The 17,077-nt window shown below is 48.3% G+C and overlaps 1 protein-coding gene across 1 annotated transcript in view; it reads left to right on the top strand.

Moving 5' to 3' along the window:
* The window catches only part of GALNT10 (polypeptide N-acetylgalactosaminyltransferase 10), a 223,161-nt gene extending 210,198 nt beyond the window's left edge, over nt 1–12,963 (top strand). Inside the window, exons 9-12 of the mRNA XM_065874259.1 lie at nt 3,973–4,194; nt 7,393–7,509; nt 12,166–12,315; nt 12,805–12,963. Of these exons, the coding sequence (XP_065730331.1) occupies nt 3,973–4,194; nt 7,393–7,509; nt 12,166–12,315; nt 12,805–12,963 (648 nt within the window). The remainder of the gene's footprint in view (nt 1–3,972; nt 4,195–7,392; nt 7,510–12,165; nt 12,316–12,804) is intronic.
* Nucleotides 12,964–17,077: the final 4,114 nt, after the last annotated feature.

Consider the following 17,077-nt stretch of genomic DNA (forward strand, 5'->3'; position numbering starts at 1 on the left):
AAGAGGTGGGAGGGTCCCCAGAGGGTAAAGAGAGCCGCAGGGAGGTTTGGTGGGATCTGGAAAGGTCACCACACAGATTTGCCTGTTGGAGACCCCCCACCTCAACCCGTGAAGACCCCTCCCGACAGCGCCCACCCCCCCCACCCCACCCCCGCGAGCCTGTTTGGCTTCAGTCCACACAGCCTCCTTCTGCCCAGGCCACTGCCTCCCCTTCCCCCATCACCTGACAATCAACGATGTGCAGAATTGTAGCCTCTGGGTCTCGGAAGGGCCCTTGTCCTGCGACTTACAAGAAAGACCAAGAGGCTCAGAGAGGCAGCTGTCTCCCCGAGCTCCATCCAAGGGTGGGATGCTGGGCTCTGGAGGCGGCCGGGGCTGCTATGGGGACCGGCGTTGCTATGGGGACCGGCGTTGAGGAAAAAGAGAGCCAGCAATGCCCTCTAGTGGTCGAAGGTTCCAACGACAGCCGTACCAGCCATCCGCGCTTGGGACAGCCCTCTCACGTGGGGTGCGAGGTCTAGTTCAGCAGGAGAGGCAGGAATCACGTTTCATCTGAAATACCGTTGGCAACCCCAGAGGAAGGAGCCACGCGGGAAAACCGCAGAGTCGCTCAGTAAGCCCAAGACTGCGACTCTTCCAACTACTAGGGACTGTGGAACCATTAGGACAGTCCTCTGACCCCTGAGCAGGACCACTCCCAAAAGCATCCTTTCCCTATCCAGAGCTGTCACGTATCGATATAAGACTCGCCCGGTAAAGACGCACCGCCACCTCCTGTTCATAGATCCACAGATGAACTGTAGTAACACATTAAAAACTTCCTGAGCCAGGCATTGTGCAAAGCATCTTACATACTTACCTCACTTAGTTCTCACTTGTTTTTAATCCCCATTTTAGAGATGAGGACAGTGAAATGTAGAGGCACAAAGAAACTAGAGCCATAATTCAAACCCACTTAGGTCTGACCAGTGCCTGGCACAGAGTGGTCGTCCTTTAAATAGCGACTGCTATTGTCATCAGCAGTATTAGTGTCAGCATCAATATTAGCAAGACTGGAAAGGTGACTTCAATGTCTTATCTGAATTCTGGGTTTTCACATGTTAACTCCTTCTTTCACCTGATTTTTCACCTGATTCAGACTGAATCAGCCTCCTGTTGACTTTCAACCAGCTCAGTCTGAGCGGTGCCCATGTAGGTTGGTAGGACCAAAGGTGCCTGAATCAAACTCTCCTAACTTTTTATTACAATATCTAACCACCCTGTCTTAGTTGCAGATCATATTTTACATGTGTGTTCAGTGTTTTAACAACCAGATCCTTCTAGAGTGTTGTCTCCTAGAACATCATACTGATAGATTTGAGGAGAGGTATCCTAAAAGCCCCAAGAGAGCCAGATAAAGAGGGAAACCAAAGTCTTACTAAAGGTGTACAGATTCCAGAAGGACAAATAGCCAGGGAGCAGTGGAGCAGCAATTCAGGAAGGATGAACTGGCCACCAGCTTGCCTGCCTCAAGAAGAAGGAGCCAGTCTTAATTTATTTACTAAATGTGCTAAGATCCTTCTCGTCTGTGCCTCTGGGCAAGGGGCCTTTGGGAAGGCAGTAACAGAAACCCACTCAAACTTGGCAAAACAAAAGTTGATTTTTGTTTGGAGACTTATTCCAAGATTCTGGATAATTCTCTGTGATCCAAACTCAAGAAAAGCAGGGGGGCCTCAGACAGGACTGGGACCCAGAACTAGGAAGGTGTTAGGAGTAGGGATTAGAGGAGCACACCGCCTGCTAAAATCCCAGAGTCCTTTTCATGACTCTAGCAAGGGGAGAGGTAATAGAAATAAACGTAAAGTCCCTTACTTTGGCCCAGTAACTGTACAAAAGTTCAAGATCTGGGAGAAATGACTTACTAAGCCATGTCTGGAAAATGCAATATTCATTAAAATAGTAATTCAAGTATCATTTAAAATTAGAATATTATTTGATTTCATCCTTTAGAAAGAATCCTGGTGAATTTCAACACCTTTCCTTGGTCAGATTGGCCATCCTCGCCTGTGGTTGGAGAAGAAACCACGGTGGTCTCTCATCGTCCCTGTGGCTTGAGCAAATCAGACAGTGAGCCAGAGGACCTGGGTGGCAAGGCAGGAGAAGGAGACTTCAGATGTGCAGGCCCCCCTTAGGCCTTCAGCTTCCTCTGGGCACAGTTTTAAATTAAACCCAGCCTCTGCCCTGCAGGGGCCTGAGGGGGATAACAATGTTCCTGAACTGATTTCTGACCCACTGTTGACCTCTTCAGCACTCAGAAAAAATGAGACAGTGGCAAGGAAATTTTGTAGTTTCCCAGTCCCAAACTCAGAGCCAGCAAAAGTGAGGAGTTGGTGGATTTGGGCTTCGATACCAGGGCCTTCCTCCTGTGAGCTTCCTTCCTCCTTACTCAGGAGTTGGCAAACTATTTTTGTGTGACCCGTAAGCTAAGGATGGTTTTTACATTTTTAAATAGCTGAGGGGGAAAGAATCAAAATAATATTTTGTGACATATGAAAAAATCAAATTTCAGTGTCCATAACTTCTGACAGCCACACCCATTCACTTACGTAGTGTCTAGGGCTGCTTTATAGCTACATCAGAGTTGAGACCACATGGTCTGCAAAGCCTAAAATATTTACTGTCTCGCCCTGTACAGAAAACATTTGCCAGCCGCAGCCTTACCTTCTGCTTCTAGGGCAGTCATTTACACTAAGGTGTGAGTGATTGATAACAGCCTAAAGTGCTAACTTGCTTTTACCCTTCAGAAGGAAATCTGGATTGCAGTAGGGAGAAAATGATATGATAAAGCCTAGAGAATTAAAGCAGGGGAGGTATCCTGGCAACAGCCTGGGGTTGGAGGAAGATGTTGGGAACAGGGAATTTCCCCTGAACCGTGATGCTTTGCTCTTCCAAGAAAAGTAAGAGGTTCTCCGCAGATGGGATCTACACTGCAGGTGGAGTGAGGGATTTTCATCACAGTTACACAGAAGAATTCACTTTTCCTCTCCTCCAAGTCTACTCACAAACAGGATGTTTCCTCACCTGCTGCTGCCTCTACTTGCCAGTAATATGGTTGTCATTTTGTATTGATTATCTTTGTGTTTTGTAATCAAAGTAGCAACCTTAACACCTCAAAGGATTGTTAAAAATTCCAGCTGCTGAGGGAATTTTACCTTCTGGTTGCAAATTATAATTCGTTCTTACCAGGCAACTTGGGCAGCACTCTTAGTTGAATGTGACAAAACCCAACTCAAATGGGTTAAGCAGAAAGGGAATTTACTGACTCATGTAAATGGAAAGCTCTGAGGTAGTTCTGGCTTCAGACATGGCTGGATTCGGGAACCAAAAGAAGCAATGTGTTCCCGGTTCTAACCCTCAGCTCTGCCTCATTCTGGGTTGACTTCAACCTTGGACAGGCTTTCCAAATGGCCCAGCAGCTCTCGGCATCTTACCCACCAGATCTTACCCAGCAATTCTTCCCCATAGTTACTAAAAAAAAAAAAAAAAAAAAAAACCAGGACTGATGCCTCTCGATTCTGATTGGCTTGGCCCAGGTCACATGCCCACTGCTGGCCAATCCCTATGTCTGGGCTATCTATATTCCCATTGGCCAGGCTGGGTCATATGCCTTTCCTTCAGCCACAGGAGATAATAGTGAGGCAGGGGTGGGTCCCCAAAGGAAAATCAGTGGGAGGCAATCTGTAGAAAAAGAGGGGATGCAAGATGGGCAAGAAAACCAGCAGCAGTGTATTATTCAGCCGTAAGTTGTAGAGTCCTTAAAACATGCATAAATAATAAATAGAAATATAGAAGACTTAAAAACACGGTGGGGCTGTGGTCCTTGATGCAGCATAAAATAAGAAAGGTTGACCTCCACCTCCAGGACTCTTTGTACCCACTTTTCTCCTCGGCCCTTCGGAGAGCCTGACCCTTGCCCCTGCCTATTCCGTCCAGAACCTGAAGCGAGTGGCAGAGGTGTGGATGGACGAGTACGCGGAGCACATCTACCAGCGCCGGCCCGAGTACCGCCACCTCTCCGCTGGAGATGTAACTGCACAGAAAAAGCTCCGCAGCTCCCTTAACTGCAAGAGTTTCAAGTGGTTTATGACCAAGATCGCCTGGGACCTGCCCAAATTCTACCCACCTGTGGAGCCCCCGGCCGCAGCGTGGGGTGAGGTGAGTCTGAAGGGCCAGGCAAGCCACATAATTGGGGCCCGGCGCAAAATGCACGTGCAGACCCCAGGTCCAGAGGTCAGAGAAAAAAGTGCCGGTAACACAGCATTGTAAATCAACTATATTTCAGTAAAAAAATTTTTTAAAAAAACAAAAACTTATCGTCATCTAAAAAGTGCCAGTAGAGGTATAAAATACAAAACTTTTTACTTTCTTTCAGTGGTCTCTTAGCCTTGTGGTGGTGTTTTTGTTTGTTTGCTTTTGAATGTTATAAGTAGAGAAAAATTAAAACTTTAAATGATTAGTGTGAATTTTACCATTCATCTTTATATTCTGCAGTGCCAGTTTTAAAGGCAATGAGAGCATTTAACTTGTGCACAGTTGGTGAAATTTCACAGTCTGTATTTCAAACCTTGTCCATGCATTTGTATTTTTTACCAGAGCAGTGGAAACACTGCAGAAAACTAACTCAGCTGTTTTTATTTCACTTCTTGATAATGTACACGTCCTATCAACTGTCTCTACCTTGGGCTTACTGATGAATGAGAAAGAACTGAAGGGAAAGGAACTGTGGATTGCCCCCCTCCTTCCCTTTGCTTCTGTGCTGTTATCTTCTGCTGAAGTAGTTGGCTCATCCAGAGAAGCATCACAGAAAGGACATGATAGGGCTCCCCAGTCCCTCCTGTGTCTTTGACCAGCATTCCTCTTTGTGCGGCTGAAGCCAGTTCTGATTGGAAAGGAGGGCGTGGCCTCTGGGACATGCCAGCGCCCCCACTGAGTCACAGCCACGACACACTCACCCTGTTCTCCCTTTGAGTCCTGCTGAACTCACCTGCATGTGGGACCCCAGGATTCTGTGCTTGCAGGGACTCACAGTAGCTGTCTGTGAACTTGGCAGAAAGGAACGGCAGATGCTCACAGAGCATGTGTCACCTCTGCTCACGTGCATGCTCTATTCCCCCATCAGATTTCACTTGCAGGTTTCAAAGATAAAATTACTAGAAAGTTAAAGACAGTGACAGCAGAGCTTTAAACCAAACACAGGACTTCCCTGGTGGTGCAGTGGTTGAGAGTCCGCCTGCCAATGCAGGGGACACGGGTTCGAGCCCTGGTCCGGGAAGATCCCACATGCCACGGAGCAGCTAAGCCCATGCACCACAACTACTGAGCCTGTGCTGTAGAGCCCGCAAGCCACAACTCCTGAGCCCGCGTGCCGCAACTACTGGAGCCCATGCTCCACAACAAAGAGAAGCCCCTGCAATGAGAAGCCTGCGCAACACAACTAGAGAAAGCCCGCGAGCAGCAACAAAGACCCAGCACAGCCATAAATAAATAAATAAATGTATTAAAAAACAAACAACAAACACAGACTCTGAGTGAGGGACCCTGTGCTCTTGCCCTTGTCACACACCCATGGAGCTGGTCCTGCTGGAGGAGGCAGACAGTCTGTCACCACATCCTGGGCGTGGCTCCTGGCTCCGGTTGAGAGCACCCACTCGCTTAGAGATGGATATATGGGGGCTTGTGGAGGGGAAGCATAAGCATTAGCGCTCCTGTTTTAAGTGACAGAAGTCCATTTTAAAGTGAAAAGGGTGGCTTTATTGATTCTCACAGGAAACTTGGATAGCTGTGGCTTCAGCTGTGAACACCTGGATCCAGGGAGCTCAAATGATGTCAGTCTCTTTTTCTCCTGCTTAACTGTGCTTCCTTTTGTGTTGGCCTCATGCCGCGAGTAGCAAGACTGGCTCCCAGAAGCTTCAGGCTGAGAAATCCCAAGCTTGGCCCAACCCAGCAGAAAGTAAAGACCTCTTTCCCAGTGGAGCCAGCAAAGGTCCAGGATTGAAATCTTATCCTTGGATCCTGCACCAATCACTGTGGCCATTGGAAGAAGGGGGAAGCAAGGGTAGGATGGATGCTCTGGCCACGGGATGGGCCAGGAGCCATGGCCCTGTGGAAAATCAGGGCATTTTTACCAGAGGTGGAGAGACACGCGTTGGGCCGGCAGAAACATCAGATGTTACTTGTTCAGATTCACACAGCAACTTAGAGGGACCGTTCCCAACTAAGCCATCTGCCGAGCCCCGCCCAACACCAGCATGAGTTTTCTAGACAAGGTGTCATCTTGATTTCCCTCATGAAGCTCTTCATTTCTTTGCCACTCTATTGGCTTTCTCCCCCGTGTTTGTTCAGGTCCTCCAAGAAGCAGACACCAAGATGGGACTAGACGTGCAAGAGACTTACTGGGGCAACACTTGAGGAAAGAATTGAGCAGGGAGGCGGGGAGAGCTGTCAGACCGTGAAGCTGGGGAAGAAGGGTCCCAGCCTGCAGTGAGGCTCTACTGAAGTCTGGCCGTGTTAACAGGCAGTCTTCTGGCCAAATCACCTGCCAGAGGAGTGCACGTCTCGCGGGGGTGGGCCTACCTCCCTCAAACGCTGGCTGGGGGCAGCGCCGGGGAGCGTGGCCTCCTCTCGGACACGGTGGTGGATGCAGAACACGGCAGCTGGGTGGTCAGACCCCCGCAGCGGGCCATTGGAGTTGACCTTTTCTGAGCCCAGACACCCCCTACCCCTCAGTCGAACGAGGAGCCACGTCTGTGAAGTAGGAGCTGCACGATGTGGTGCCAGCACCTGGCACGGTGGCTTTTGCCTGCTGTCTGTGCTGGCTGGCCACGCGATTGCCGGGGCCTCCACGCTCCCACGGCGCTCTTCCCCGCACGCCCCCACCCATCTTAGTGAGACCACTGTTGCTCTTTGGATCTTCCCATTCACCCGCCCTAAAAGGCAGAGTCTCCAAGGTCTGACAGCAAAGACCCTACAACTTTTCTAGAGTGGTTTTCAAGGCATAGTGTCTAGATCACCTGGAATGAGGGAAAAATTTGATCCCTGGACCTGTTGGGTCAAATTCTCTGGGAGAGGAGCCAGGGAATCCTCCTTTCAACAGCCCCTCCCCTCCAGGCACCGGCCACCACCCCAGGACTCTGCGTGCTCTAAGACAAAGCAGGGTTTAGCAAAGCGGCTCTGTGTTCCTTTATTGAGGGGCTCAGGGCCCGCCCACCAGCCCAGGGCAAGCTTTATTAGGATAATTCAGCACTCAGCCCATATGATGCCTCTGCCTTGTTTCCCTCCCCCCACCCCAGCAGGGGCCCAGGCAGGTATCTCGAGGTGGCTAACTGGTCCACTCTTTGCTTCTTTCTTGTCCAGATCCGCAATGTGGGCACAGGGCTTTGTGCAGACACAAAGCATGGGGCCCTGGGCTCCCCACTGAGGCTGGAGAGCTGCGTCCGGGGCCGAGGGGAGGCCGCCTGGAACAACATGCAGGTAAGGGCCGCTCCTCAGGACCAGTAGTCGGGCTCTCTGTGCCATCGCAGCCTGCAGTGCTCACTCACATGGTCAGGACTGGGAGGGAGAGGCCACGGGTCGACGATGAGTCTCGGGACTTCCCTGGTGGCGCAGTGGTTAAGAATCCACCTGCCAATGCAGGGGACAAGGGTTCGATCCCTGCTCCAGGAAGATCCCACATGCTGCGGAGCGACTAAGCCCGTGCACCACAGCTACTGAGCCTGTGCTCTAGAGCCCGCGAGCCACAACTACTCAGCCCGCGCACCACAACTACTGAGCCCATGTGCCACAGCTACTGAAGCCCGTGCACCCTAGAGCCCATGCTCCGCAACAAGAGAAGCCACCACAGTGAGAAGCCCACACACCGCAACGAAGAGTAGCCCCCGCTTGCCGCAACTAAAGAAAGCCCACACGCAGCAAAGAAGACCCAACGCAGCCAAAAATTTTAAAAAAAGACTTCATGCTTCCAATTCAGGGGGCGTGGGTTCAATCCTGGTTGGGGAGCTAAGATCTCACATAGCACGGCCAAAAAGATGAATCACAGGTCAGCCCAGGGTACGCATTATAAGAGCCTCCTGAGCACCTTGGAAAGAGGAACCCTGCACATCAGTCTGGACTATTGGTTACAAATGACAGACACCCAGCCCAAGTGGCCATCAACAGAAAGAGGGAGTTACCGGCTGGTGTCACTGAAAAGTCTAAATGATGTCATCAGGATCTCTCTAGGGTCTCAGCTCTGCTTCCCTCTCCGTTGGCTCCATTCTTAACCTGGCTGTCTTCCCACGTGGTGGCAGATGTGACCACCAGCAGCATAGGCTGCCAGCCCCTCAGTGGAAAGGCATGTCCTTCCCAAGAGTTCTGGAGAAGTCCTGGGGCTCTCACATGTTGGGTTTCCTGAGCCAGTGTTGATGGGGGTGTGATACAGTCCTCTTACTGACCTGGGCCAGGAATAATGCCTGTTCTCACCAGCCCGAGTGGAAAACACCCTGGTTCTATCAAAGAAATTGACATTGTAGTTGAAAATATTCCCACAAAGAAAATTACAGGCTCAGATAGAGTTACTGGTGAATTCTCTCAAATGCTTAAAGAAGATAAGTTACTGATTCTACAGAAACTCTTCAGGAAAAGGAGGGAATACGTCCCACCTCATTTTATGAGGCCAGCATTACCTTAATAGCAAAACCAGACTAAAACATTATAAGAAAACCACAGAGCAATATCCCTCATGAACATAATGCAAAAGTTCTAAACAAAAGTTTAGAAAATTATATCCAACAATATATGAAAAGGGTAATACATCATGGTTAAGTGTAATTTATCCCAGGAATGAATGGTTGGTTTAACATTAGAAAATTAATCAATATGATTCACCATTAACAAAATGAAAAAGAAAACCATATGATCACCTCAGCACACCTAGAAAAACCATTTGACAAAATCTAACATCCATTTCTAATAAAAACTCTCAGCAAACCAGTACTAGAAAGGAACTTCCTCAACTTGATAAAGGGCATCTGTAAAAATTCTACAGCTAACATCATATTTCATGGTAAAAATCTGAATGCTTTCCCACTAAGATCAGGAACAAAACAGGGATTCCAATCTTATCATTTCTATTTGACAGTGTTCTGGAGGTTCTAACCTGTGGCAAGAAAAAAATAATTTCATCCAGGTGGGAAGTAAAGAACAAAAACTGTCTTTATTTGCAGAGTATGTGATCATCTATGTAGAAAATTCAATAAAATCTACAGAGAAGCTACCAGAACTAATAGCTGAGTTTAGCAAAGTTGCATGATACAAAAGTAAGTTGTTTCTCTATATACTAATAATGAAGAATCAGAAGTTAAAATTAAAAACAAGCATTTACAATGACAAGAAATATGAAATAGGTGTGAAACTGACAAAAGATGTGAAAAGCCTGTGTACCGAAAACTACAAAATATTGCTGATAGAAACTAAAGAAGTTCTAAATAAATGAAGATACATACCGTGTTCATAGGTTGGTAGACTCAATAATTGATATCAATTCTATCCAAAGAAATATATAAATTCAACGGAATCCTAACATTGTAGTAGGCTTTTTTGTAAAAATTGAAAAACTGATTCTAAAATTCATATGGAAAATGGACAGGACATAGAATAGCCAAAACAAAATTTCAAAAGAAGTACAAAGTTAAAGACTAACACTGATTTCAAGATGTATCGTAAAATGTCAGTAATTAAAGGTGTCATATTGACATAAAGAAAGATAAATGGGGCTTCCCTGGTGGCGCAGTGGTTGAGAGTCCACCTGCCGATGCAGGGGACATGGGTTCGTGCCCCAGTCTGGGAACATCCCACATGCTGCGGAGCGGCTGGGCCCGTGAGCCATGGCCGCTGAGCCTGCGCATCCGGAGCCTGTGCTTCGCAACGGGAGAGGCCACAACAGTGAGAGGCCCGCGTACCGCAAAAAAAAAAAAAGAAAGATAAATGGAACAGAATAGAGAGTCCAAAAATAGACCCACACGTATGTGGACAACCAACTTTTACAGATGCTCAAAGGAAATTTAGTGCACAAAATATAATCTTTTCAACAAGTGGTGCATATCCATATGCAAAAAAATTTTTTCAATAAATACCTTAGACTATATACAAAAATTAACTCAAAATGGAGCATTGACCTAAACATAAAACCTAAAACAAAATATTTTAGAAGAAAACATAGGCAAAGTGTTTGTGACCTTGGTAACCCAAGCCATGATTTCTTAGATACAACACCAAAAGACAATTCATAAAAGAAAAAAATTGATAAATTGGACTTCTTCAAAATGAAAAACTTCTGTTTTTTAAAAGATACTGTTGAGGGCTTCCCTGGTGGCTCAGTGGTTGAGAGTCTGCCTGCCGATGCAGAGGACACGGGTTCGTGCCCCGGTCCGGGAAGATCCCACATGCCGCAGAGCGGCTGGGCCTGTGAGCCATGGCCGTTGAGCCTGCGCGTCTGGAGCCTGTGCTCCACAATGGGAGAGGCCACAGCAGTGAGAGGCCTGAGTACCGCAAAAAAAAAAAAAAAAAAAAAAGTTAAAAGATACTGTTGAGAAAATAGAACAGCAAGCTACAGAGAGAAAATGTTTACAAAGCATATATCTGATAAAGAACTTATATTTAGAGTATAAAATTTCTCAAAACTTAATAAGAAAATAAGCAAGGCAATTTAAAAATGGGCAAAAGGTATGTACAGACATTTTTAGCAAAGAAGGCATGTCAGTGGCAAATAAACACATCAAACATGCTTAAGTTCATAGTTATTAGAGAAATGGAAATTAAAATGATAATCTATTAAAAAGACTGACCATACCAAGGGTTGGCAAGGATGTAGATGAATTGGAACCATGCACACAGTGCTGGTGGGAGTGCGACTGGTACAACCACTTTGGAAACCAGTTTGGCAATTTCTTAGAAAGTTACACATGGATCCAGGCATCCCTTTTCAAGGGATTTATCCACGAGGGAAGAAATTATGTATACGTCCATACAATGGCTGGTACACATGTGTTCATAGCAACTCTATTTGATATAACCAAAAACTGGAAACAACCCAAATGTCCAAGAACAGGTAAACTGAGTACCATGCAGTGAAATAATACTTGACCATAACAGGGAATGAACTACTAATAAATGTTGTTATAACATGGATGAATCTCAACAGAATTGTGTTGAGTGAAATAAATCAGACAAAAAAATACATACTGTCTGATTCCTTTTATATAAAATTCTAGAAATTGTGACCTAATCTCTAGTGATGGGAAGCAGAGGAGTGATTGCCTAGGGGCATGAGGAGTGGAGAGGGACAGGAGGAAAAGATTACAGAGGCACGTGAGGGTGCTTTTGGGGTGATGGATACATCCACTACCTTGATGATGATGATGGTTTCACGGTGTCAACTATGTCAAAATGTATCACACACGGGGCTTCCCTGGTGGCGCAGTGGTTGAGAGTCCGCCTGCCGATGCAGGGGACATGGGTTCGTGCCCCGGTCCGGGAAGATCCCACGTGCTGTGGAGCGGCTAGGCCTGTGAGCCATGGCCGCTGAGCCTGCGCGTCCAGAGCCTGTGCTCCGCAACAGGAGAGGCTGCAACAGTGAAAGGCCCGCGCACCGCAAAAAAAAAAAAAAGTATCAAACTGTACACTTAAATGTGGGCAATTTATCACATGCCAAATATTGTTCAGAAAAGCTGCTGAAAAGAAAGTTTATCGACCAAATGCCATATGTGAACCTGGTTTGGATCCTGATTCAAACAGACTGACTGTGAAAAGAGAGGTATAAGGCAGTCTGAGAACACTTGAACTCAAGATATTTGATGACATGGAAGATTCTGTGATAACTTTTCATTGTTATCATGGCATTTACTGAAGTCATGACACCTGGTGTGGTAGGATGTCCAGGATTTGCTTCAGAATAACGTTGTGGGTGGGATATGGTGAGGGAAAGCTGTAACAAGATTTGCCGTGAGTTGATAATCCTCGAAGCTGGGTCGCTGGGACAGGTGTGGTCAATAAACTTTTTTCTGGACTCCTGTGTTTAAAATTCCCCATGATTACAAAAAAAGAGAGTCCCCTAGCTTTGCCGTCCATCTCACGATGTGCCTGTGTGTACAGGTGTTCACCTTCACCTGGAGAGAGGACATCCGGCCTGGAGACCCCCAGCACACCAAGAAGTTCTGCTTCGATGCCATCTCCCACACCAGCCCCGTCACCCTCTACGACTGCCACAGCATGAAGGGCAACCAGCTGTGGAAGTACCGCCAAGTAAGACAGGGTGTGGGGGGAACAGGGAAGCCTGCTCAATTTAAAAAAAAAAAATGTAATGCCTCATTCCTGCTCCCCAGAGCCCCTCCCTCACGTGTTTGTTCCACAGACCTACCATGCCCGACTCTCCAGTCATCAAGAGAAAGCAGAAATTCAACTGTTTATTTGAAGTCTCTGGAATCTTAAACGTTGGCAGCTGAGCCCATTTCTTAAAAAAAACCACCTTGAAAGCCAATGAAATTTGACTGGAGATAGGCAGTGATTAGGGCCCCGACCCGGAAGTGGCAGGCATCACTTCTGCCCGCATCCCAGTGGGCACAGCTTAGGCATGTGACAAGGCCAGCTGCAAGGGAGGCGGGCAGCGCCCACTGTGTGCTCGAGAGGAGAGCCAGACAGGTCTGCGAGCCTCCCTGCCTCCTTGCTGTTACTGCTGCTGCTGTTTGTTCACCTCCCCAGCGTGGCCCGGCTGATAACCTGCCTGTTTTGCAGGACCAGACCCTGTATCACCCCGTCAGCGGCAGTTGCATGGACTGCAGTGAACGTGACCACAGGATCTTCATGAACACCTGCAACCCCTCCTCTCCCACTCAGCAGTGGCTGTTTGAACACACCAACTCAACAGTCTTGGAAAAATTCAATAGCAACTGAGCCTTCACGTTCCCGTGGCAGGCCTGGCAGGGTCCTCTCCGGCATTCACTGCAGCCTCCCTCTCCCAAGAGAGGCAGGGCTTCTGCGGACTCCGTCACATAAAAGCTGCTGACCAGCCGGGCCAGGGCAGAGGGGGCGCTTGAAGCTGGGCCAGGTGTCTGCCTGGCCCTGCAGGCCCAGAGTGGTGGAGCCGGGATAGAGAGCAGACCCCACAAGAGGCCCCGCCCAAGAGCAGAGCCTGCTGCACCCCTGGCAGCATCATGGAAATCCAGGAGAGCCTTTTCAACTTTGTCACCACGTTCCCTTGAGCATTATGCAGGAGGACTGCCAGGGCAGCCCTAGACCACCCTAAAATGAGTCCTCTGAGGCTGCCTAGCCTTCAGGTGGCTCATACATGACATTCCTGCAGAGAGAGAGGCAAATTCTGTCTGTAGGGGGGGCAGCTTTTAGCACCAGTGCCACCCATCTGCAGCAGAAGGGAAAAAGTCTTTCTCGGGGCCACTGGTTTCAGCCTTTGAATTTCTGCCTGCCCAGCGTCTGTTCTCTGTCACAGCCCCAGGAGATGCAGTCAGTCGAAAGCTGTGCCTCGGGCCCTCCGAGTGTACAATGCTGACCACTGGCCAACTGCCAGGCCTGGGGGCAGCAGCGCAACTCGCAGATATTCCTTTGCAGCCGTGGACAGACGGGATGTCTCCCCTTGCTCTCAGGGTACTCGAAATGCCCATTTTAGTGCTCTCCGGGCACAAGGACAGCCCAGCCACCAGCTTTTCAGGACTGTGTTTCAGATGGCCTTGGGCCTGTGGCACGGGCCCAGTAGAAAACCTCCAAACTAGAAATTCTGGCTGAATTTCCCTCATCAGTGCTTCCATCTCCCCCCCACACACCCCCACCCCTCTCTCTCTCTCACTCTCTCTCTCGGCCAATTGCCTGCCTCAGGAGAGGAACAGAGGTGTGAGGTCCGGAGGCCTCCAGGGTGGACTGTGGGCAGATGCCTAGCCTCTGACTCATTGTGGTTCTGGTTCTCATATGGAATTCTAGACTTTTTAAAGAACTCTGTACTGTGATCACAAACTAAAATGCCACATAGGATTCTGGTATTCTAGCATCCAATATGGATTTCTAGGATGCTGTGATTAGCCAGCCAAATATAAAACATTCGAGTCAGCCCCCAGCCTAGAGACAATCTGTGAAGTCCAAAGTTGGTGGTGCTGGGGGAGGGGGCAGGGGACCTGTGTCCATCAGCTCATACCAGAGGCCTTGGTGTGACACGGTCCTCAGCCCAGACCTAAAGCCCTGCCAACCTGCCACCATGGTCACACCTGCAGTGGAGAACAGATCCCAGTGTCCCATGAACAGATGTGTACCTAGCTCCATGCCGGTCCTTTGTGTTTACCTTTTGCTTTGTTAATTATGTGTCAGCCTCCCAGAGGGCTCCCAAACTAATAGGAAGTGTTTCTGTAACCAGCCTGCCACCCACTGATTCAGAAATGGAAATCGCAGTCTACAGCCCACGGCTTCTGCCAGCTAGCCCAGGAAGTCCTTGAATCAGTATTCCAATTAGAGTCGAGCCTCTCGACTGTGTTATTTACTAATGAAATAACTGAGACATAAATCTGGGAGCAGAGCCACAAATCTGCCTTTGAGATGCTGGCTGATCTCAAGGCTGTCAATTATCTGGGGAGGGAAGTAAACATTCCCGGCCACCACCACCCCGATTAAGCGTGCAGCGGGCAAAGTGTCACTTCCACTTCTGCTTCAGCACAAGCCCTGCTCTGGCCACCTGCCCGCAGGAGAGGCAGCCCCGTGCTTACAAAGCCTGCTTGTCGATCCTTGGTGTCTTTTCCAAGGGAGTGCTATATCTTTAGAAGTGGCCCTCTGTAGGAAGGAGTCGAAGATGAGACCCCTTTCAGAATCTAGGATAACAAGAGTGTCGCAATATGGGAGAACTGAGTTAGGATTCATCATCAGAGAGTAATTCAGCATCATTAAAATACAAACTGTGCCTTTTAAAAAGAAAAAATGCAAATGTACAGCCAATCCCTAAACTTGAATCATTTCCTAGTGCCTTGCTAGACATAAAGGGGCGGGGTTGGGGGGAGGGGAAACATTTTTGGTGGTGTGTACAGTTCCTGTTGGATGAGTGTGTGTTTCTTAATGTCTAATTTCAAGCAGGAGGCGTTGGGCCTAGAGCAGGATCTGAGACAGCAATGCCTCCCAAGGGCCAGAGGCCAGAAGTTATTCCATTTTATGCAAATAACACCCCAAATTTAAAGGGTAACTGCATGGCTCATTTAATCTGTGGCCAAGAAGGGCCTCAGCAGCCCCTGGGAGAGGGCCCTGTTTGGAAGCCACACCTGCAGCCCCCAATCCCACGCCCAGGTGGAGGGCGGAGCAGTGGCTAGGTTTCCAAATGGTCCCACTCCAAGTGGGTGACAGGACGCATGTGGGAAGCAGGAGCCGCAGCAAGCCGTCCTCAGTCGTCCTCTTTTCCATCCTTTGGTTCTCCTTTTGAGTCTGGTTTTGCACCCTCAACAAGGGATGGGCAGGTCCTCTGAGCACTCTGGCATTTGTAATTGCTGAGCCCACATCTGTAGGTGCCGAGACTTGACATAGCCTGTAATCAAGGAAGGAAGGAGAGAAGTCCATTTGTTAACTGGCCAACTGATCGCACATACTAGCCACCCATTGTTTTGTCTTCATTTTGGAAAACCACCTGGCTCAAGGATCCAGGTCCCTGCTCCACCCCGGCTGATGCTCCGTCAAACAGCCAGGAGCCTGCGGAGGTGCTGTCAGCCAGGTAATGTGTGAGAACGTGGGCCCTTTTTCCTTTAGAGCCTTTCTTCTGAGCATGGGGTCGCAAAACAGGGTGTGGCTAGAAAGTATCATGCCTGTGTGGCCCACCAGCAGCCTTTCCAAAGGGGGACTCCAGAAACATTTTGGAATGCAAAGAGCATCTTCACTGTCAGTACAAGGCCTTGGAGGAGACGGCTAAGTGTGCAGGCACACGTGGGAAAAGCCATTCCACCTTGTGCTTCCAGTTGGAGCTTTCAACTTGTGCTTTCCAGTTGGAGTCCAGGAGCTATCAGTTCCCTATTTTTGGAAGAAATAGCTCAGAGGCAGAAGGGAGTACATCCACAAAAGGGATCTGATGGGAGATACGACCTTAGGACCTGGGGAGAAAGAGCAGTTCTTGTCGAAGATGTAGTTCTTGTTGGATTCCCAAAGTCCACATTATATTCGCCACCTGCTGAATTTTTTTTTCTCCTTAAGAAATAGGTGATGTCCTTGAAGATGGCGCCATATTTCTTTCTGTGCGTCTCTACTTTTCGTCTCTGAAGTTTCAAAAGAGTGGCGAAGCACTTTACAGTCGTAACTGAGAAATCTGGACTCCTTGCTTCAGGGATCCCTTGTTTGCACAGATTGGGTGATCCTTGGTAATTCTTAGAAGGCAGTGCATTTTTAATTAAGTTTTCTGAAGATTTTTAAGTGTGGGAGAAGGGCAAGGTGTGAGTTCTGTCCTGGAATTCTTTTCTGCTTTCAACTGATGCATTTTTGTGAAAATCCAAGTAATATGTTTGTTCAAACTTGATCTTGAGCCAAGGCCCACTGTCACCTTTGGGGTGGGAGTTGGACCTACATTCCAAGCGACAAGGTCCTCTTAACATCCACTCCCAAAATGGCTTTGATTCAGCCATGCCAGCCAACAAGGTCAGGGTCCTGCTCTGTTACAGGCCTGAAGGTGGATCCCAACGGGATTACAAGCAAGGAATACTTGAGAAGTCAGACCTGGGATTCCATAGAGAAAGCTCGAGACCGCCAACCTCTCATCTCCTGCCTGGAAAAGTGAGCCTTTGTGAAGACCTGACTTACCATGTACAACTGTGATTATGACTGTTGTTGAGTAAACCTCCAGACTTTTCTCAAATGTGGTCTCTGGCTAATTCCTTGTCCTGCGCCATTCTCCAGTCCATCGTTCCCTGTGTATTCGTCGAGCACCCGCTCAGTGCCCAGGGCCTCTGCTAGGTCCAGAATAAATTCCCAACAGCCATCGTTCTAGAGAGGAAGGCAGACCTCAAACAACTCACCACGATGATGTCAGGTGTGAATAGGGCTA

This window comes from Phocoena phocoena, chromosome 3 (genome assembly GCF_963924675.1).
Source record: "Phocoena phocoena chromosome 3, mPhoPho1.1, whole genome shotgun sequence".
NCBI lineage: Eukaryota > Metazoa > Chordata > Mammalia > Artiodactyla > Phocoenidae > Phocoena > Phocoena phocoena.